Source organism: Pollicipes pollicipes, unplaced genomic scaffold (genome assembly GCF_011947565.3).
Source record: "Pollicipes pollicipes isolate AB1234 unplaced genomic scaffold, Ppol_2.1 Scaffold_7261;HRSCAF=8764_pilon_pilon_pilon, whole genome shotgun sequence".
Taxonomy (NCBI): domain Eukaryota; kingdom Metazoa; phylum Arthropoda; class Thecostraca; order Pollicipedomorpha; family Pollicipedidae; genus Pollicipes; species Pollicipes pollicipes.
This window is the reverse complement of record NW_023597054.1, coordinates 59,085,303-59,107,868: the sequence shown is the minus strand read 5'-3', so window position 1 is coordinate 59,107,868 and position 22,566 is coordinate 59,085,303. Positions and strand designations below refer to the sequence as shown.

General features: G+C 55.0%; 1 protein-coding gene across 1 annotated transcript; it reads right to left on the bottom strand.

Moving 5' to 3' along the window:
* Positions 1–7,931: 7,931 nt before the first annotated feature.
* On the bottom strand, positions 7,932–21,457 carry LOC119111677 (protein O-GlcNAcase-like). The gene is given in 19 exon segments (XM_037235483.1): positions 7,932–8,969; positions 9,465–9,663; positions 9,955–10,142; positions 10,477–10,562; positions 11,745–11,798; positions 13,081–13,255; positions 13,645–13,815; positions 14,092–14,253; positions 15,007–15,174; positions 15,430–15,557; positions 15,827–16,036; positions 16,368–16,504; positions 17,035–17,179; positions 17,586–17,748; positions 18,101–18,205; positions 18,792–18,956; positions 18,958–19,021; positions 19,449–19,500; positions 20,988–21,457. Coding segments are annotated over 19 exon segments (2,829 nt in total). The 5' UTR covers positions 21,151–21,457; the 3' UTR covers positions 7,932–8,675.
* Positions 21,458–22,566: the final 1,109 nt, after the last annotated feature.

The following is a 22,566-nucleotide window of genomic DNA, read 5'->3' as shown; positions in this document are numbered from 1 at the left end:
CCATCTATCGCAAGCAAACGCGAGCGCCTTCCCCTCCACTGACTTCCACATGCGTTCAATGCAGCCGGAGTGCGTGACCGGCAACACACACCCGTAACTGCCCATTTCAGAGTAAAGTGTAGAGGTACCCCCACGAATTCACACCAGGGAGTGCTGGCCGATGGCCAGAGCCAGGGCAGATGAAAACTGGTACCCCTGTGGGGACGGGGACGGGGACGGGGACGGGGACGGGGAAGGTGGGGGTGGGGGTGGGGGTGGGGGGGGGGGGGGGAATCAAGGCGCTGATTCAGCAGGGGTCCAATCACTACCACGAGGTGGCGACTGACGCCAGGGCGAAGCATCACACCACGCCCGCCACACCGGTCACGCTCCCCGCGCCGACAACGCGCACTGACGCTGCGGGCGCAGCCCCGTTCCGCGTGTGACGTGCACCGCCCGGCAGGCCCCTGACCAGCGGGCGCCGGTGCCGCGCCGGTCGTCTGGCGACGCTTCCGACCGACACAGCGGCGTGCCGGCATGCCGCGCCGCGACGACTCACCATGTCCCGGCAGTTGACCTCGGCCTCGTTGGTGAGCAGCAGCTCGACGATGTTGGTGAAGCCCTCGGTGGCGGCCAGGTGCAGCGGCGACTTGTCGACCTTGGTGCGCGCGTCGCGCGAGATGCCCGCCTCCAGTAACACCTCGGCCACCTCGTAGTGGCCATACATGGCGGCCATGTGCAGCGGCGACGTGCCCAGCTGGCGGCGAACAGCACAGCAGACGGCTACCACCGGGCACCTGGTGACCGCTTCCAGACACACATTCGCGTGTGGACACAGCACGGTCCGAGTGCGAAACGGGAGTGTTGATGGTCACACGGTGTAAACCAGGTCAGCGGGTGACAGGCGGGCTGGTATTCCCAGGTGCACAGGGGTGTGACTTCTGCCCTATTCCGGCCTCTTAGTTTAAACTTAATGTACGTGCTTCATGACCAGCAGTCTTCGGCGAAATTTATTCCGTCCTGCCACGTCCACAATCACAACACGAGGTGTCTCATACATGGAGCCGTGAGCGGGTACCATCTACGCGTCTGTCTCGGGTAAATCACCGCGGGACTAGCCGCGCGACACTGCTACTTCGCCCAGTCGCATGGCATGATTTGCGGAACGTCCGTCAAGCCGAAAGAAAACACAGACGCGGAATTTTTAATCCGACGGGAAACATATGAGGCAGGGATTGATTCTGTTACACACAGATTGGCACATTCGCCTCCAATTTGAATAGGGCACATAGAAAACAACCTCGCATTGTTGTTCACAAGCAGGGATTGATTCCACAAGTCAGTTTTTTAAATGGACAGTCGCGAGCACTTCCAATCATGCCGCCTTTCCGCTTTTCTTCGGCCGCCATATTGAAATGAAACGCTGCGATGATCAGCGTAACAACATGTGGTACTCGCCTCCCATGGGACGCGTGTTACAGTGCCAAAAACTTGCAGAACTGTTGTCGAAGACAAAATTGGTAAAAATGAATGTGCCGAATGAATCAGGGGTACGGAGCATATCCTACACATTTTAACAAACGCGTTTTTAGGTCGGCTCTGCCCCTTTAAATACGTTACACACCTTTATCAGCAAGGTTTATCTCTGAAACAAGAAAAAACTAGGATGCACAACACAACGTGCAAAACGGTCTTCATAACATCAGCGTACCTGCAACGCGGGGGCACATTGAAATGAATGCATGCAAGATTTCATCTGACTCCGAAAATGCCAAATGTATCGTTCTGCAAGCAAATCCTGTGGGCAAAGCGAAAAAGACCGCGCACTAACTACGCGCTGGATTTGCTCTTGGCACTCGTGACATGGGTTACGGACGCAGACAACGGGAGCCCCTAGAGTAAATTCCAAACTCAATGACCTGCACAGACCATTCAGAGCCCTCGGAAAGGCACAGGTTCCTTTCGTTACCCTTGACATCAGCAAGTGTCATGTTATAGCGACGCCAAGACGTCGCTGTCACATGTGGTGCACCATATCTGCCATACGGACTGTGACCACTTCACCTAAGTTATCGGCCAAACAGGCTGTGGCCACTCCAACATAAGGCCTCGACCGTACGAACTGTGATCACTCCAACATAAGGCCTCGGCCGTGCGGACTGTGATCACTCCAACATAAGGCCTCGACCGTACGGACTGTGATCACTCCAACATAAGGCCTGGGCCGTACGGACTATACTACTCCACAAATCATCAGCCATTAAGCTGTAATCACTCCACCATAAGTCATCAGTCCGACATGCTGTGATTAGTAGACCATCTCTTAGGTATGCCATGAATTTCTTGTGTTACTGGGGCCATCCCATGCTGAAACACATCCGTGGGTGCGCAACGCACAGGTCTCACATATTTTCCGTGATTTTCTGATCTGATATTGAAGCATATCTGTGCCTCATTCGTAAACAGGTGTGCAATAAAACGTGAGGAAAAGGCATTTCAACAATGCTCCTCCCCCTCTATGCACGATAAAATGGCTTCATTTGCATCTCTGAAGCAGCAGTGAAATGGACAATGAGGAGCACAAATCTCCTTCACATTTCGTATCATCCAGGATACATATTCTGTTCAAGGCGGCACATATCGTAAATCATCTCAAAACAGGTAGAATCATGCTCCTACCTTCGAATTTCAATAACTTCGATGGCGAGCTCCCGAGCGCCGCGCGCGCCGCACCGCCTGGACTCCCCAGCGCCGTTTCTGCGTTGCCGTTGCGTAAATACAATATTTCTGCTTACCAAGAACTCTACAAAATGTACGGGACCAAGGTAAACCATTCGTCGTGTTTAAGGCGGAACATATCGTAAATAATTTCAAAACAGATAGAATCATGCTCCTACCCTCGAATTTTAGTAAATACGATAGCGAGCTCCCGAGCGCCGCACGCCCCGCACCGCACTGCCTCGACTTCCAAGCGCCGTTTCTACGTTGTTGCGAAAGCACAATATTTCTGCTTATCAAGAACCATAAAACATGTACGGGACCAAGGGTAACAATAATAAAGCAACCAAAATCGTTTCTTATCGAGTTTAGGTACATTTATGAAACACGCAGGCCAGAATAGTCCAGAACATATCCTAACCTAACCTAACCTAACCTAACCTAACCTAACCTAACCTAACCTAACCTAACCTAACCTAACCTAACCTAACCTAACCTAACCTAACCTAACCTAACCTAACCTAACTGAGAATAGACCAGAACCTAAGCTAAGCTAAGCTAAGCTAGCCTGACCTGGCCTGGCCTGACCTAACCCAACCCAACCCAACCCAACCCAACCCAACCCAACCTAACCTAACCTAACCTAACCTAACCTAACCTAACCTAACCTAACCTAACCTAACCTAACCTAACCTAACCTAACCTAACCTAACCTAACCTAACCTAACCTAACCTAACCTAACCTCCCCACCCTATATCCCCATCAACCCAGCATCTCATTGGCATCCATGTTCCATGCCATATATAGGTGCCATATAGTGAGCTTTTATTTAGCTGCCATGTTCTCTTTTTGCTTTACATTCCCCACCCAATCCCCCTGCAACCCATGGTCCCGTTGGCGTCGAGGATCAAATTTCATGGATTCTTGCTACCTTGTCCCGGTACATTTTTATGGTTCGCAGTAAATGTGGTTTATAGTTATGGTATGGTTCATATAGTATAGTTTATAGCTATAGTTATGGTTTACAGTATGGTTCGCAGTTAATATGGTTTATATGGTAAATATGGTTATGGTAAATATGGTTTATGTTTAGTAAACATTTTTATGGTTCGCAGTTAGGTTATGGTTGTCCTGCCTTAAACATGACGAATGGTTTACTTTGGTCCCGTACATTTTGTACAGTTCTTGGTAAGCAGAAATATTGTATTTACGCAACGGCAACGCGGAAACGGCGCTGGGGAGCCCAGGCGGTGCGGTGCGCGCGGCGCTCGGGGGCCCACCATCGAAGTTATTGAAATTCGAAGGTAGGAGCATGATTCTACCTGTTTTGAGATTATTTACGATATGTCATGCCTTAAACACGACGAATGGTGTACAATGATTTTTTCTAACATTAGGTAGGAAAGTACACCCTGACCTATTCTTTGGCTCGAGAGCGCCAGCTACGAAGACCAATACTGACGGTTTTGATACTTGAAGTGGGCTGCGCTGATCAGTTTTTACTGGACGGTATGTTTTGGTTTTGTTGTAACAAGCCAGGTATCATTATGTGGCACTCGCCTTTCCATGGTCCACACCTAAAACCCAAACCTCGGAGACATTTTGCAGCCTCCTGAAGATCAAGGTTCGCATGTGCTCATTTGCATCTGTATTTACTCGAAATCTTTGCAGCCATTGCCAAAAACAATCAGGGAAAATGCCATTTTTGGGGACCAGTCAATGTTGGCATACCCACGAGATCAATGGCACCAAGATTTGCTGCCCATTTCTTTTTCTTCTGCTTCTTTGCCAAAGAAACCCAGAGGAGCACCTAAGAAAAGCAATCCCAGGGCCACTCAGAAAAGAGCAAAATGCTGGGATGTCTTTACATGAGCTCCCTGTGTCTTGTGATATTAACAGACATCAGAAAACAACGGGGAAGAAAATAATGACAGTACCAAAACATACATAGTGAGCCCCTGCATAGTACCAATGGTAAGAGAAGAGTACTATGTTGCTTACGATGCTGTCCAGCAAATTCAAATACCCATGGCAGCCCCAGATATCTAGGGGTGGGTGGTAAGCTCAGCATATGCAATGAAAAATGCCAGTCATGGGACTGGGGGACATGAGAGGTCCGCTAGGCAATCAGGAGCGATGCTGGCCTGCAGACCAGCACCATAACAAGGATGAGTCAGCAAGTACAATACAGCCGACAGTTGACCTAGGGTGGGGGGCTGCCTGTTCAGTCAGCATCCATTGGCTGCATAGCCTGCCACCAGTTAGCCATACCCAGTCGGTAGTGAAGGGCGCACCCTGCTTGATCAGCTCGCGGATCCGCTCCACCTTGCCATCGGCCGCCTGCTGCAGTAGCTCGCGGCCAAACTCCTGCAGGCTGTTCTGCGTGACGGCCGGCAGCTGTCCCTGGCCCTGGCCCTGGTGGGCCTGCCCAGAGGCAACAGCCACCGCTGCCTTGATCAGGGCCAGCTCACTGGCAGACAGCGGCTTGCCTGCATGAGCCTGCAGAAGAGCATTGCACTAGGTATCACACCTACAGACACTTAACAGCACGGCACCTAGAAAAATAGCTCTGTACATTTTGATCAACACAAGTCAATCATCATAACCATTTTGTGACAAACCCACGGCACTATGCCACACAATGAAGCTTTAAGCTGTGTCATACAGAACAGCAGACCATGTGGCCAGTAGGGCTGGCATTTTGGCCAAGTAGAACTAATTAATATACTTAGCTGGCCTGTGACAGCTCAAGCAAGCCTGACTACCAATTAACAAACTGACTCCAAGCCAAACTGGTCTTTTAAGTTTTATGCTTACCAAGGAGCACATACCCAACAATAGGCTTTAAGCTACAATCAATGTCATCTGAACACTGTCAATAAAAACTGGGATACCTGTTTTTCTTAACATATCAGACATTTGTATGCTGCACTGGCCATGCAAGATGGTAATGCATGGGCTACATACTCTTTGACACTTTCACAGTGCTTACTCAGGCTACAATATAATAAACTAGACCAGGCCAGGCTGGTTTTAAGCAAATTAGGCACCCCTTATTTACTTCAGGTTGAAACCTTAACCATTGCCTTGTGTTGACATGTGGGAAGGAAACATGACATTAACATAAACTCTCAACCAGAAATATCATTTCCACAGGTGATGCAACAAGCTGTTCTCATACACCACATTACATATGGGGAGTTCTGTTAGATACTGTGCACTGCAAGAATAATTGAACAAAGAAAAAATACCAAATGATTTAGAGCATCATCTAATAAGGGCTTTACAGTGCACTCAAAAGTCCTCTGTAAGCTTTCCTATCACCAACAGAACAGAAAGGACATTGATAATGACATTCCAATGTGGAGGCCATCTTGAAGGTCAGACAAGACCATTCCAGCAGTCTAGCAATCATTTACTGGAGGACCCTGCCCATGCAACTATTTCTATGCTCACAATACATTTAACATAGTCTGATTCATGGGTGTCCATGTAATGCCTATTTAACACAAACAGTCCTAACTGTACCTAAGTTGCTTAGTCCCACCATACAGGAGAAACCCGAACATAAGCCCCTCAGTTTTCTTTTGATGATGCCACAAGGTTTGGCTATCATTCAAAAGAGAGATCTAAGATGCAAAAAATAAAGAAGTCTGCTGCATTAAAGCAACTGAAACAATGACGTTTTTTAATACCTGATTTATTCAGATAACTGTCTCTACAATCCTTCCCACGAGCCGCACCCTATTCAAACATGCTCCCATGAGTATGGAAAAAATGCACTATAATTTCTAGGGGACCATCATGCAAAATACATCTTCCTTCATACATAACCAAATTAATCTGCGCCACGTTCGCATCATTTCGCCAAAGTCCGCGGCCATCTTTGAGGGCAACATATCTTAAAACGGAAATGGCACAGTGCCCGATGGTAAAATTGTTATTTAGTGTGTTACAACACGCGAGACTACGGCCCTACTAACCATGGTCTGGCGCCAACAAAACACCCTTCAATCACCAAAACTATTTCTGACGATTTCCATTCAATCAAAAACACCCCGTACACGCGGTGTGCGATTCCACTGATGGTGACTCACGACCCTGCCAGACTTGGGCACCGATTGCCGCGCCATCTATGCACCACCATAATTTCCTCTACGGTTAAAAGATCCGGGTCAATCCCTGGCAAATCGCGAAGCGCCGTGCGTGAGCCTGTCATTGCCTGCATCCTCGTGGGATTGTGCGTTGCATGGCTGCACGCGGCAGCGTGACAGAGTGGAGGCGTGCATGGCACAATCTTTCCGTGAGATTTTCAGTCGCCAGAGCTTTACCGGGTATGAGAGGCGTTGGCCTGCTCACGCTAAGAACGGATGAGAACAGGAGCGTTGTCTCACAGTATTGAGGTGTGTGGTGGGTGGGGGGGGGGGGGGGCAAAACAATGGAAAGTTATTATTCTACTCCCGAATATGTGCCAACAAAGTGGTTTGCCTGCACTTGGCCGGCTTACTTCTCAAATCTGGGAGCATTCCAACTTTGGGGTAGGGGCAAGAGCGACCCTTCAACCGAAAAGGAAGTCGCACTCCGGCATCATATGCCTTTCATAAATTTCTAACCATATTTTTGACCAATTTCCCCCTCTGCCCTCTCCCTCGTTACGCGCAGAGCGGAACCCTGGGCCCTCGCCCTCCAAGTGCGGCGGCACGCGCCAAAGTGGTAACGTCCGTCTGGTCCGTAATTGAGCTAAACATTTGGAAAAGGACTGCATGCTGCTGTTCGTAGGAGGGAACCGAGGATGCCCGGATGAGGTCTAAATACATCGAAAAAAGAATGACGTGATTTGAGACCACGTTTGAGGGTCGCACCACGCTGCGCAGCCTACCTCGCTCCACCAGAACACCCACCCCATTCACGCGCGCTTAACACATGGCCGGCTCTGCGATTCGTAACCTCAACTGCGCAGTCCTGGAGCGCTTGGAACGCATCTTGCCGCGCGGCATTATGGGTCCATGGCACATGGCTTCATGGGCGTGACCATCGGCAGGGCCGATCCATGTCGAGGTAACGCCTGAGCGGATTGCGCTATTCTTGTCTCCAACCGTATGCTTTGGTAACGAGCAAAAATGGATCTCAGCAGCATCCAGGGCGTGGTTGCACCCATGTGTGACAAAAGTCGCTCTCCGCGGAGTGATTTGATCAACTCTCTCGACGAGGCGACGTAGCTTCTGAGACCTGTCAAGATCAATGCCAAATAACCCTGGTATGTTTCATGTATATTTATCAAAGACATGTTCTCACAAGTGGCGCTTGGTATGCCATTTCATAGCTCGTGATTTCCAACACTTGGCTATCAGGTTATAACAAAGTGAGGTGGTCCGTTTCTGCAGAGTATTGCCGAATCGGTAGACTGTTGCTCCACTGTCTGGGCCAATACGACACCCTTCACACGAGAACAGGATCCACCCGACCTGAAAAGCTACATTTCAAAGCACCATACAAAAACTAATGTGCTTTGACTGGCAGTTCAAACAAATGACTGACAAAAGCAACATGCTGGTCAGATGGTATGGCAATTCCAACCTGCTCTCAAGAGAATCAGGGCAAAATGTCTGCAGTCTTAATTTTCACAATACCGCTATTGTGCAGTACTGACAGCTCAGCACCAAACAATGGGAATGAATACAATTTACCACACAAAAAGGAACAAAAATGGATAGGCCACCCACATCTGGGATCTCATCATGCCATCCAGCAGATCTCCAATGGCCCAGAAAGGCTGGTAATACATAGGTGGTTAGAACACTTCCATTATATTTACCCCATTGTGGCTTATATATTCTGGACTGTCGCGCATTCAATTTGAATACCCGAGCCAGGCTGGAGCACTTACGTCATCACCGTCAGATGCGAACAGAATATCACAACAAATAACGAGCACACGCGATGCGCGAGTGACGCCGCCCTGCGGCCGGCAGCTACACTAGAAGTTCCGTCCGTAGAAGACATAGTCGCCGCCGTCCAGGGAGTCCACCGGGGTAAAGGTGACCTTGGTGAGCAGCTCGCGGGCCGCCATGTCGTCTGCCGGTACGCGCACATGCGCGCCGAAGCAGCCGCAGGTGCGCAGCACGGCCATGCTGCAGGCCGCTAGGCGCTTCACCAGACTGGAGTCGGCCACGCTGGGGAGCACGGCCAGCCGCATGCAGCCCTTGAAGCGCTCCAGCAAGCAGGCCGGCGGCTCCAGCGCGTCCTCGCCGTGCAGCGCCGCGATGCAGTTCTGCGGCGCCGGGCGCGTCGGGTCACAGCCGGCCCAGGCCACCGGCCGGGTGCAGTCAGGTCCGTAGCACCGGGCGACGTCGGCACCACACGGCGTTCGCCCGCGACACAACCAGACAGTGGCGGCCGCTGGCAGGAGGGTACACCGCAGCGCTACACAAAAGCGCACACGCAACCCGCGGCGAACTCAGAGAAGGGGGACGAGGAACAATGCCGCACACCTTGAAAGTGAAATACACCGATTTGCACGACTTTGCTTGGTTCTTGGCACAGTACGCACCAAATGTGGACCCCTGACAAACCTAAGCTTCTCCCACGACCTGGTGCTGGACCAATCCCGCACACAACCACACCATCATTTTACACTGCGATCTCATCCCTTCAAAAGCCACGCACAACTCCCGGCTACATAACCAGACAGAGCAGCGCGCCTCCACGTCTGGCGCTGGCTCCCCGCAGCCAGAGCCCCTCTGCGGCTGGCCGGCGCGCGTCTCACCTGAGCTGGGGAGCGGCGCGCGGGCGGCGTGTCTGGCATCGGATACTTGAGCCGCATCTCCTCCAACCAGGAGACGGCCAGCTGGCGGTGCAGCTGGCGGGCGTCGGGCGCGGCGGCGGCGAACGCCACCACCGTCTCGTCGTCGTCCTCCAGCACCAGGCAGTGCTGCGGCTGCAGCAGCAGGAACGGCGCCACCCACCTGGCGCGGCGCGCCGGGCGCCGTCAGGGCGACGCCGGCGCCGGCACCGACGGCGACAGCCGGACTCAGCCGACAGCGGCGAACGAAAGACGGGCTCGGGACGGCTCTCCCACACGCACACACACACATACACGCGCGCACGCACGCACGCACGCACGCACGCACACACGCGCGCACGCACGCACGCACATTATGAACAGACACGGCAGCCACTAGCCAGTAACTGCCCCCCGCACAGGCCGCGACCCGACCGGGCCCGGTGCCCCGCCGGCGCCAGCCGACGCGTCCCACCTGTCGGCGCTGAGCTCCGGGTACTGCTGGAAACTGGGGTGCGTGTCGCCACTGCACTGGTGCCAGACGGCGCGCACCGCCTGCTCGTCGGCGGCGCGGTACGGCCGCACCAGGCACACCTTGGTCAGCGGGTGCTCCGGCGACTTGTTGGCCATCAGGTCGCTGGCGTTGTCCAGCGGCAGCAGCCGCTGCCGGCGCCACATAATCGGTCACAAGCCAGTGGGGCGAGGCGGCGTCACGGTCACGGCTGGGCGGCCGCCGGTCCGCCCGCCCTCCTCGCTCGACCACCGCGCCGGCACCGACACGGAAGGCGGTCTGTATATCTACGAGTGCTGTGGATAGGTTAACACCTCACCGTGACACCGTCTGTAGGGGAGCGCGGGGACAGTGACACTGACATCACAACTGGGCCAAGACATTCCTGTGCGTCAGCGCCACGTTAAAAGGCGTTGAGCATCAGGAAGAGCATGCGTGCGCGCTCGAGCGGCGACGCTGCGGAGCGGCGTCCCACGCGGTACGTACCTCGAGGTCGCCCGTGAGGCCGCCACGGAAGATCCAGGGCTCGTTGTCGCCCGACATGAACGACTCCTTCCATCCCCTGGTGAACCCTGGCCGGCCAGACGCGGGTCAGCGAGGCCGTCACCAGAGCACGCACACAGGCTAGTCCGGGCCGGCGTCAGGGCTCGAAACCCATTCTGCGCGTCGCGTTATGCGGATGAACTCGAGACAGACGTATTTGATTGATACAATTTGCCCTGAGATGTATGGAGCACATCCACCAACCTACGCTATTGACCGCATGGTTTGCTGCAATGCGCGACAATTCTGTTACCAAAACAGGGAGATTTCGTAAGATTACCAGACCAAGCTGCGCACACTTACCCAGAAGCAGCGTCCTGGTGTGTTCTAGAAATCAACAACAGCAACAAAGACCCGGACACAGATGTCGCAGCCCATTAGGACATGAACATGACTCACTGGGACCTGCCGTGAACCGGTAACCAACACCTGCTTTGACTGCCTTCCCAGTGACACTTTGGACGCGTGCTGGTGGCCGTGGACCCGGACTAGCCTGCTGTGTACAGAGCGGCGCCGGGCGCGGCGGCGGGCGACGGGCGACAGCGGCGGGGACGGGGGCGCAGCGCGCGGCGGGCCGGCCGGCGATGCGCCGCGCGGCCGGCCCTAGCGGTGGGCGCAGCGCGCACCCAGGCCGGGCCCCGACCCGCGCCGCCCGGCCGCGGCCGCGCTGGCGGCCGACCGCAGCGGCGCGCCGAACGGCGCCGGCCCCTTCCCGGCGGCCGGCCGGCGAGCGCGGCCGCGCCGGCGCCTGGCGCCCACATGCCGCACCAGCGACGGCTCAGAAGTTCAGACGCGCGCGCGAGCGCCGGACGGCCGCTGACCCAACCCGGGCCCGACCGAAGGTCATCCGGCTGCCGCGCTGCGCCGGCCCAATTTAGCTCGGCCGTCTCGGGCGCGCGCGAGCGCCTGAAATTCTGAGGTGATACGCATCCAGCTGAAAGGAGTAATGGTCACGCCGGGCTGTGGAAAGAAGTGGCGTCAGGCGGGGCGCGGCCTGGGGTGGGGGGCGGGGCGCGCCCGACCCCGGGCAGAGCGGCCGCTAACACGCCGCTCCTGAGAGACGGCCGCCGCATACTGCCGGCGGCTTGACCCGCGGCCGCGCTGCGCCGGAGCGCCGGGCGCGCCGCGCCGCGTTCGCCATGCGCGCGCGCGCGCAGCCTGCTTGGCTCCTGCTCTCTGCTCTCTCGGTACGGGCCGACGATACCACCTACATGTATAGTTTCCCTCGACATGGCTGGACGCCAGGTCGCACACGACACCCATCGCTGTGAAGAAGAGAGAGAGATGTGGCGGTTAGCAGCGTGCGGCGCTCCGCTCAGCCTCCTCTGTCTCTCTCTCTCTCTCGCTCTCTCTCTCCAGCTGTGTGGTGATGAGAGCACGTTACCAGTTAACGCCGTGCGCCCCCCGTCCCGTCTACCCCTCCCTCCAGCGCCGGCGGCAAGGCGTGGCCCGCGCCGCTGCTGCCCGCATCTCTCTCGCACCAGTCACTGTCTCCTGGCCGCGCACCGGCGTTCCCGGGTTTTGCATGGGCCGGCGGCGGCGGCCGGCGCCCGCAGTCGGCCAAGGGGCCGCTACATGGGTCTGTCCGCCTGTCTGTCTGTCTGTCCAGCTGGTGCGGCGCCGCGCCTCAGCGGGCCGGACAGGCAGCGGTGCCGCCGCCGGGGCGCACCGGGCTGTACCGTTAGACGCTGCGCGGGCCCGGCCGGTCGCCGCCGGATGCAAAACACGAGATCGCCTGGCCGGCCAACAAACCTGGTCCCCGGACGCCGCTCGGTCGGCGGCCCGGGCGGCCGACGGCGCGGCGCGCGCAGCAACTCTGGGCTACGTTAGGGCGCGGCGCGCGCGCAGGCGGTGAGCTCACGACGGCCGACCGAGCGGCGTCACAGAAGAGCCGCGGAGCGCGCTGTGAAAAGAAACTAGGGCCGGGTTTGAGTTGTGGCAGACTGCCTTGCCTCTCTCCGTGCTTGCGTGACCAGCCCAAATGCGAAAAAACAGCAAACAGCCAGCTTCAGACCGACTCAATGACTCCAGCTCCCACCGAACGTCCCGCTAGCGTACTCGACATCGAACGCGACCCAACGCCGGGTTCCGTAGTGCACCAGCAACGCTCGCCAGTGTGACAGCAGTCGGCAGCACGGGGAGAGACGGAGGCAGCCCCCCAAAAGTCAACCCCGGCGGCGGGAGAGTTCGGTCCTCCGAACGGAGAGAGATGCGGGCCGGCAGCAGGCCACCAGCAAACTTTAACCACACTCCGGACTCAGCGGCCGTGCCGGCTAACACATCTGGCGTCCAAGGCGACGGCATTACTCGACGCACGGAGCAGCGCCAGCCGAATCTGGCTCTGACTTCCCTTCCCGGGCGGCGGGGCAGCTGCCAAGCGGCCGCGACACCGCGGCCGAGGCGAGCGGCAGCGGCGGCGGCGGTGGTAGCGACTGCGGTAGCTCGGTCTAACGGCACGCCGCCGGCCGGTGCGTCCGGTCAGCTCGGCCGCGGCGCCGGGCGGCGTCTAAGCCGGGCACCGCCGGCTCTGGCCCGCCCCGCACTCACCCAGCCACCGGACGTAGCCGTTCAGCTGCGACAGCACCGACTCCATGTCCCAGATGTACGGGTACAGGTCGTAGAGCAGCGAGCGGTTCTCGCAGAGGAACAGTCGCTTCAGAAGCCGCTTCACCCGCTTGGCCATGGCGTCGAAGGCGGCCGCCCGGTCGTACCACTCACGCGCCTGACGGGGCGCGGCGGACCTGACAGCGGCCGTCCGCTCCTCCCACTCAGCCGCCAACCATCACACGCGCACAAGCGCAGCACGGCCGCGCCTGTGTCCCTGTGGTGCGCGGCACCACAGGGCCACAAACGGCGCCTCTGGGCGGGGAGTAAGCAAGACCACAAAGGGCCACAAACGCGAAGTAAGCAAGACCCTAATGAGCACCATCATCCTAAATGGGCCGCCCGTCAAACCAGCTCAGTAAGTACATACCCACGTTTGAGATTGAGCAAACTGGCAGACTTCTAAAGTGTACCCCATGTGCACAAATTTCATGGTGCAAGGACCGCCATCACCCCGCGAGCGACTGTGCCTGGGCCGTCGCGCGTAGGTGGGCGCCTGCCACCCACCTCTGGCGGTAGGGACTCGTCGATCTTGCCCTTCCTGGCGTAGGGCACCACCAGGCTGCAGTTGGACTTGAGCCACTGGAAGTCCTTGAGAAGCCGGAGGCCGGCCGCACCATGCTCGAACGGCAGGTAGAAGAGGTCCGACATCACCATCAGGTCGTCCTCAGTCAAGTCCTGCGGGCACGTGCGGCGGACGGCGTCGGCGCCGGCTCGACATGCGCGGCCGCAACATCGCTGCACTCGCGGCAGACCACTACCAGGATAAGGGTCTGCGGCTCTCCATTATCTTTAAGTCCAAGCCGATATCCTAACGGCACGTCCGTTACAAAACTACGCCTGCCGCCCTCCCCCCTCGCCGTCCGCAGACGCCTCATGTACCCGTTGCTGCCGACGAAAATACCTGCACAATTTCCTTCCATTCCCTCCCCCGACCAGCACCGGTCGGCTCACCTCCTCCTCCTCCTCGACGGACATGGTGGCGCTGGCGGGGGAGTCGTCGGCGGGCGCTGCGGCGCCGTCCGGGCCTGGCTCCAGCTGCATGTCGGGCGGCCGCGCCGGCCCTGACTCCACGGCCATCGGCTCGCCGGGCGCCGCCTCCGCCGCCGGCTCCACCTGCCAGAGCGGGGAGGTCAGGAGAGCAGACACTGCCGCCGGCTCCACCTGCCAGAGCGGGGAGGCCAGGACAGCAGACACCGTCGTCTGCTCCACCTGCTGCAGCGGGGAGGTCAGGACAGCAGATTTCGTCGCTGACCCGGTGCGGGCGGAGGCGATGATGAGAAGACAGAGAAGGCTGCTGCTCTAGCTAGGCTGAACAACCATTATGATCGATAACACGACACCTCATGGGAATGGGGCTCACCAATAAACTACCATTGCATGCGCTGCATAACAGTGCATTGGAACCAGCAAATACAATGCAAATAGGGTACTCTTACACTTCTCACACACTATGGTGAACCATCGTCCGCGGGGGAGGCATATCAGCAAAACGAGAACGGCCGACAGCGGCCGCTGAGCCAGCACATCGGCACCGCCAAATCTGCACCGAAGCTAAGAATTCCAAGTAGGGCGGATCAACATTTAAATACTAACACCCACCAAATCCCGAAACTCATTCTTTTAATGTGCATTTAAATGAAGCATGTACTGCAAGGGTTCATACACGTGCTGTCCTCAGTTTATCTGAAGTAAATCGAATCATGGGGAGCACTGGGACCGCTTCATCCCTCACACCTTGCCTCGCCCTCACGCCCTCACTGTCCACAACGTTCGTCCGAGTCGCTCGGGCGCAGAGTTCGCCCCGCGCCGTCGCTCCTCGCTGGCCCGACCGCCTGAGGGTCTGGCCATCAGCGCCGGCTGCCCCACCTTGTCGGCGGCGTCGGCAGGCGCGCTGTTGCACTCCATGGGCTCGCAGGGCGGCCCCGGCTCAGCCGGCTGCTCGGCCAGCTCGCCGGGCGTGCTCGGCACCACGATCTTCTCGGCGTCCGCCAGCGAGTTGAGTACGGGCCCCGTTACGCCAACCACCTCCTCCGCCTGCCGACACGTCATGCCAGGTCAGGTCAGGTCAGTGGTGTCCCCACACTGAACAGCAGCCCGCCGCACCAGGCGTCTGGCGTCACCTGAGGGCACAGCTCAGGTCCGGCCAGCCCCGCCGTCCGCCGACCAGCCACCTAGCCGCAGCCGGCGCCTCAACACCCCCGCGGCGCGAGCGCACCGGCCGCGCCCATCACAAGCGCGGGGTCTCACCCGCCTGCTCCTCTGACCGGCCAGCGGCCGGCCGCGCCTCACCTTGATAATCTGCGCCTCGGCGATGGCCTGCAGCTGCTTGACAGTGCCGGCCGGCACGGACGTGGTGTCCGTCGTCACCGTCGACGTGGTGGCCATGCACGTGTTGATCCCGGGGATGGGCACCGGCGCTGCGGCGGACCGCGCACACTTCAGTCACACGCCAGCGCCGCCGGCACCGCTGGCGCGCGCGCCGCCCCGGCCTCACACGTCTACTAGTTTGTACTACATACTTTCAGTTTACGAGTGTTCAGTTCCACACACACGACACACCAATCTTCGACACCTCGGGGAAAAGCGTACTGCGAGCGTTGCTGCTAAACTGCGCGTCACCTGGCCGTGATTGCCACCCCCTTGATAGGCGAACCTGCCGCACCACACCGCTGTCCGCCTGCCGCACCTGGTCCCTCCAGCGCGCCGGGCGTGATCGTCAGCACGCGCTGCTGTAGCGCACCGTGCGCCGTGCGCGCCTTGTTGAACTCGGGCAGCCACTCGCGCAGCGCCATGCGTAGCGCGTGGCGCGGGTGGTAGACGTCGGGTGGCACCTGGTGCGGCTCGGCCCCCTCCTCAGACTCCGTCTCCAGCCGGATGTCGGCCGACAGAGGGTCGTCTGCCGCCGCAGTGTCAGCCGTCAGCCGCCACACACCGGACAACACCGCAGCGCGGGCGCCGCGCAGCCGGTGGCGGACGCCGACCGTCGGACAGACGAGGTGGCTGTTACCCACATTGACTATGGACTAGCATTCGCGACAAACTTTTACCACGTTTTAAAACTGCAAACACACTGCCGCACACATTCCACGCAGAACACAGCCGACATTGCCAACAGTACTCTTCCAGAACACATATGATCCTGCCCTATCAGCCAGTGAGCCGGCAGCACTCGGCCCCTGTTCAGCAGAGTCCGGCTGGCGATGGGAGGCCGCGCCCCGGCCACTCACTGGGCGGCCGCGGCGGCTCCCCGTCCCGCCGACACTGCGCCCAGTGCGCCAGCGTCCGGATCGCCACGTAGTTGACGCCGTACTCGCAGTTGGGGTTGGTCAGTACGCCGCGCAGCCGGGACCGCAGCTCCACCGGCCTGGTGGCGGGGCGTGAGTGCTACACACGTGGCATGGGTACATGTGCGGCTCCGTGCGGATCGCGCCCGCTGGAGGGGCACGTTGGGGGCATGGGGCTCATTCGGGCACGGTGGATGTATGAACGTGTACGTGTATGAACGACGCACCCTCGTTGAGAGGCGGCGGCATCGGACCGCAGGTGGCTGATACGACTCCAAATTGCATCCGCGCCAAACCAACATAAGATAACAATACTTGACCACGTTAACCAATCAAGCACATTTTAAGACATTCGTCATTCCTTTCACGCGCATTCCACTCTGTAAAATGTGGATTATCAAAAATAAGATGGTGATTGCTGGGGAGAGGGAAAACCTAAGCATGCCAATTACCAACTTATTAGGACAAATAATAAACATCTCTGTCCACTATGCAACTACAATTGAATACGAGAAATTTGAAAACGGCACAAAGACAAAAGCTGGCACGTCACCGGCACGCTGGCCGGCGAGGCTTCCCAGCCGGCGGCGGCGGCGGCGGCGGCTCGCACCTGCCCGAGTACGGCCCCAGGTAGAGTCGCTTCTGGTCGTAGTCGTTGGCGTGCAGGTTGTCCCAGATGACGGGCGGCCGCTTCAGCACCTCGCGCAGCTCCTCTATCGACTCGACCGAGAGCACCTTCGACACCACCTTCGGACCTGAGGCGCAGAGCATGCCGTCGGATGGGTGTCGGTGGCGGCCAACCAGACAGCCGAGTCATGCTCATTGCACGGAGAACCAGGTGTCACACCACTCAAACCATGGCGTAGTTTGTCAGCTCTACAGGCCAGCCCGACCAGCCGGTCGCGCCGGCCAGCCACGGGCGCCGCCAGTCTGAAGGCCCAGTGCCCCGGGACTCCGAGAAGTAACACGGCAACAGAGATCAAATTATTGCTTAACCAATGTCCCGCACGGATCGTTGGTCTGCCCCGCCCCCACCACAGCAGCAGTCTGCGCCACCCCCGCCCCGCACCAGCCATCATCCCCGGGCACCACACGCTGCCGCCGCCGCCATGTCCAGCGTGCGGCCGGCCGTCGAGCCGCGGCGGCCGGCGCGCCACTCACCGGTCCACATGATGTCGATGTTGGGCGCCAGCTTGCTGCCGATGGTGCGCAGGTACTCGGAGCCGGTGACTGTGGGGATGGCGCGCGTGGCGCAGTACTGGGTCGGGCAGAACAGGAACTGCGGCCGGCTCAGGTGGTCGTTCATCTCGTTGGTGACGGTCACCTGCGGCGGCGGCGGCGGCGGCGCCGGTGACGGTCGGGCTGGGTCCCAGTCCCCCGCTGGAGCCGCACCACCCGCAGCACCACACCCGGCTATATGCCACTGGGCAGGGGTAACCTCGAGCGGCAGGCTGACACTGCTGCCGCATCAGGTATGTCTGCCGATTGTGCCACTCCGCAATCGCCTGAAGCATCGCCAGCTTCCTCATGAAACCCATCCCAAGCAGATAATTGTAGCAGGTTGTCATTCTGTATGGTCCTGGGAATATGTTTGCCAGGATAAGTCAAGTCAGGCCAGATGACTGTGTGACTAAAGCAGTGGATGTACTCGATGATGGCAAATTGCATGCACTTACCTGAGCATGTGCAAAGGACTGAAAGACCTGCTTGTCGTCTTCGCGCATCTCGGGGTCGATATCATCGAAGAGTAGTGCAAAGGCAACACAACCAAACTGAGAGACCTGGAACAAACAGTTGTTGCTACACACCAACAGCCAGTGGTTCTTCAAACAGCACATTCTTCTTCAGCACTTCCAATGATACACATTGTGGTGCACACACAGTCTCGACGGAAAAATGTTACTGATGTTGTTTAAACCCTTTTTGCAAATATTTTGCCATTACTGGATGCTTCTTCCAACATTATGAGTACTTATGCTGAAAAAACAATCTTTCAACATCCCTGGAGATACGAGTTAAATGAGGGTACTTGCAAGGCAGTGTTCATGATCACAGACAACACTACCATTACAACATTGGTGACCATGAAAACTGCCTTGAAATGTCAAATATTCTGATAATATATTCATAACAGCTCAAGACCATTCTTCCTTGTGTGAAGAGCTTCTTCCAATATGCCTACATACAGCCTTATAGCTCACACCTCCACCTATCTTGTATGGCTATGTGCTATCTTCCACCTCCACCTATACCCATGACCAGTCACATGATACCCAACCAGTCTTGCAACACCTCACACAAACTGGTCCACCAGCTACCGCTCCCACATCCCGCGGCCCCGCCTCTTGGGCCGGCGTGGGCACGCACCTGGTCCAGCTTGCGCTTTAGCGCGGCCATCTCCTTTTGACTAGAGTATGTGATGTCCATGCCGGGCGAAAGGCCATAGATGAATGTGACGCCGTGCTGGTGGGCTGTGCGGATCAGCGACGTTAAGTGCTCGGCTTCCTCTACCGTGTACATCTCCCGCCAGTAGGGCCCGGTGCTTGTAATCGTCCTTGGGCGCGTACAGGTACGACGTCATGCCCCAGCGCTTCATCCTGTGTAAACAGAGCTGCCATTAGGCCCTTGGTAAACTGAATATTGGAGTGATGGGCAAAGTGGGGATCTTTGTTTTATGTTAAGTGTGAATTTGATACAACAATGTTTTGGGTCTGATCAGTTGACATCATAATATATCACAATGATAGTTGCAAAGATAATGAAGCATGACATGTTTAAACACAGCAACACACCATTATCACCAATCTATTGTCATTTGACACCAAATTACCACCTAGAATACATTAATCTCAAGACCCAGCATTACAGAAAAAGCACAGCTCATTCTATGACTAATCTGCTCTGATGTAATATATATATACACACACACACACACATATATATATATATATATATATATATATATATATATATACAATATAACAAAATTTCAAGTCAGTATCAACAAACAATTCTCATACTCACTTTCCAAAAAGCTCCTTCCTTTGTTCAGCTGTCCATGGTCGGCCATAGAAACCTGTTGATAATGCCACCATTAGAAACGTGTCATGCAACCTCAATAAGACATGAATGGTAAGCCCATGAGCACGTTCACCACGTGTGTAAGAATAACTGACAAAGAATAGACAAGCAAGTCAGAATTTTGTTAACTTCACCTAGCACTGATAATGCATTGCAAAAGCAGAAAAGAAAAGCAGAGACCACCAAGAGAGAAAATATATGACATGGCTTGACACAACCTCTGAGCACAAAAAAACTAAACACAGCAACCTGGGACACCACAAGCAAGTCGGCTAAATGTACTAGGATAGGATCAATCGGCACTCCCAGCAGTTTCCACACATCACAAACCAATGCTAGATCAGTCTGAATGCTGTCATCCTCAAGTCAGGCATTAGAAAATTACACAACAATTCAGGAGGAGTTAGTGAATGGCTTCCCCTGAAGGATGCTCACTGTCTTTTCTAAGACAATACAGGGTCATCAATTATGAATCAGGAAGGGCAAATTAGACTTACCTATAAAACAGGAAGGATAAATTGGACTGAACTATGAAAAAGCAGACTTTCAGTTGGTATAAAACAAAAATTTGTGGAATGATCCAATCTAACTGCTTAAGAACAAGTTTCATGAAGCCTAACACTTTTGCAAAGAACCAAAAACTCTGACCTTACAAATTGGCATGGCTAAGTTACCTGCACCATTCCTCATCATATACATCTTGAGCTACTTTTCTACAGTAACATTACTCATTCAATGGCATATCATACTTTTTTGTCAGAAATATAATATAAAATTCACTTATTCAAATTTGCGGCTCTGGGTGTACCCCCCCCCCCCCCACCACAATTCACCTAACCTCCCCACCCTATATCCCCTTCAACCCAGCATCCCATTGGCATCCATGTTCCATGCCATGTGTAGGTGCTAGGATCAAATTTCATGGATTCTTGTTACCTTGGCTGGGTACATTTTTATGGTTCTTGGTGCTGCTTAATGCGCAGTAATGTTGTGACCGTGTGCAGTAATGGTGCCGGTGTCATGGCTGCTGTGTGTGTGCGGCGCTTGGGAGCTCGCCATCATAATTATAAAAAATTTGAAGGTAAGATCATGAATCTACCTGTTTTGTGATTATTTATCGATATGTCCCGCCTTAAATACAACAAATGGTGTACAATGATTTTTCTACCATTAGGTAGGAAAGTACACCCTGACTGATGCAAAGCATGATACTGTTCCTTATTTTGAAGTGATTGAACACACTGCACATATCTTTAATTGTAATAAAATAGCTATCACCTCATCTCATAGTACATTTGCTTTTGACATCAATAGTAGACAGAGCTGCAGTCTTGTATCTTTAAAATATAAGGTCATAACTAACTGGAAGGTCCCTTTGCAGATGCATGCCTACACAATTATTGGGTAAACTGCTTGCATATGAGCAAATCAGGTAATTTTTCTGAGGAAAGGCATGAAAACCCCAATAGACTATAAACTCACCTTCTACCACACCTGAGATAAACTTGCTCTGGTCATTTACATAGTTCTTATTACTATCTAAGACACTGTCACCATTTGGTATGCTTGCAGAGCACTGCCCTACTTGGGCACTTTCACCATCCGCTTGAGAGCTCGAAGCCATTCTGGTGCTCTTTAGCAGCATACACTAGAGCACATCACACGCCAACAACAAAATTTGGTGCTTTTCTTGGAAAAGCAAGACGACCACCAAACTATTCAAACGTGCATTAGGCAATACTGCCCTCCGAAATGCCGGACTAGTTGAGTTTCGTTCAGGGCCATGTAACGTCTCCCAAATTTGAGTAAATCGAGGAGAAATGCCCACCAAAAGCTCAAAAAGTCTCAAGTCGAAAGAAAGTACTCCAGACTTTGGCAGGGACGCCTATTTATGCAATACGATGCGATACAACTGTCCGTTACATCGCCCAACGAAAACGTCGCAGTTATCTCGGTTAGCAACAACAACAATGGCGGACACCGAGATTCTTCCAGCTGATAATGGGCAGCTTCGTTTATAAGCGACCTTAAAAATATGCAAAAGATTTTGCTAAGATAACGTAATAAGGTTATAAAAATGAATAGCCTGCACCTATTTCATATCCAATATTTTTCCAAACAAATATACACTGTTCAATATTTGACAAGGCACGGTGCAAATGTTTACAAAATATTTGACGAACGTGTTGAATAGAATAGTACTGGATCACACCTGTAAGTGTACATTGACGATAACAAGTACAAGAAAGACGAGCGACTGTTCGCAAGCCTTTCTCCACTGACTTTGGTGATTTTGCTGCCATCCGCCAACGAGTTTTCAAATCACACCACGTGATCGCAGGTTGCACGGCAGAATTTTTTACTGTGGCTATCACCACGGGCACCAGCACTACCACTGGCGAACGGAGATCTTGAGCGGCAAGCTGTACGCTAAGCTCTAGTACCAAAGCCTTTGCTCTATATTTTCATAAATACTTCGTTCTTCTATATGCCCGCTCGCAGTCACCTCAGCCAGGGCTGGACATCGCCCCTGGGAAATGTGGCTCCCGGATCCAGCGGACCTGGACCATTGGGGCCCAGTGAACCACAAACGGGCTCGCCTCCCTTCCCTCCCCCTTTTGAACAACTCGGTTTAAGGCCACCTTATTTTGAGAGTAGCCAACTGTTCTCGATTTTTCTAAACGACGAGATTTTGGTGTAAAATGAGCACGCAGACCCTGTGGCAAATGCAGGCTTGTCACATTTTTGACTTGACGAAGGTGCAGGTTTTTTTTTACTTCAGCTAAACGTAAAGGAAGCATGCCACGGTGTTGTGCTTTTCACTTAGTGTTAAATAAGACGTGTCCGATTTTATCGGTAATACCAATTTCCTCGAAATTCTTCTGAACAGCTCAGAATTTGGAGTTTGAGTAGCCGCTTCTATGGGAGAAATCCCATTGGTCACTCTGCTCACCTCTATGAAAGTCACCAGCATTTCATTTGCCTGGCTTTTCCATCGGGCGTGTTCTGCAATGTTTGCAATCATTGGCGGATCCAGAGGAGGGAGGCACGGCCGGGTCAT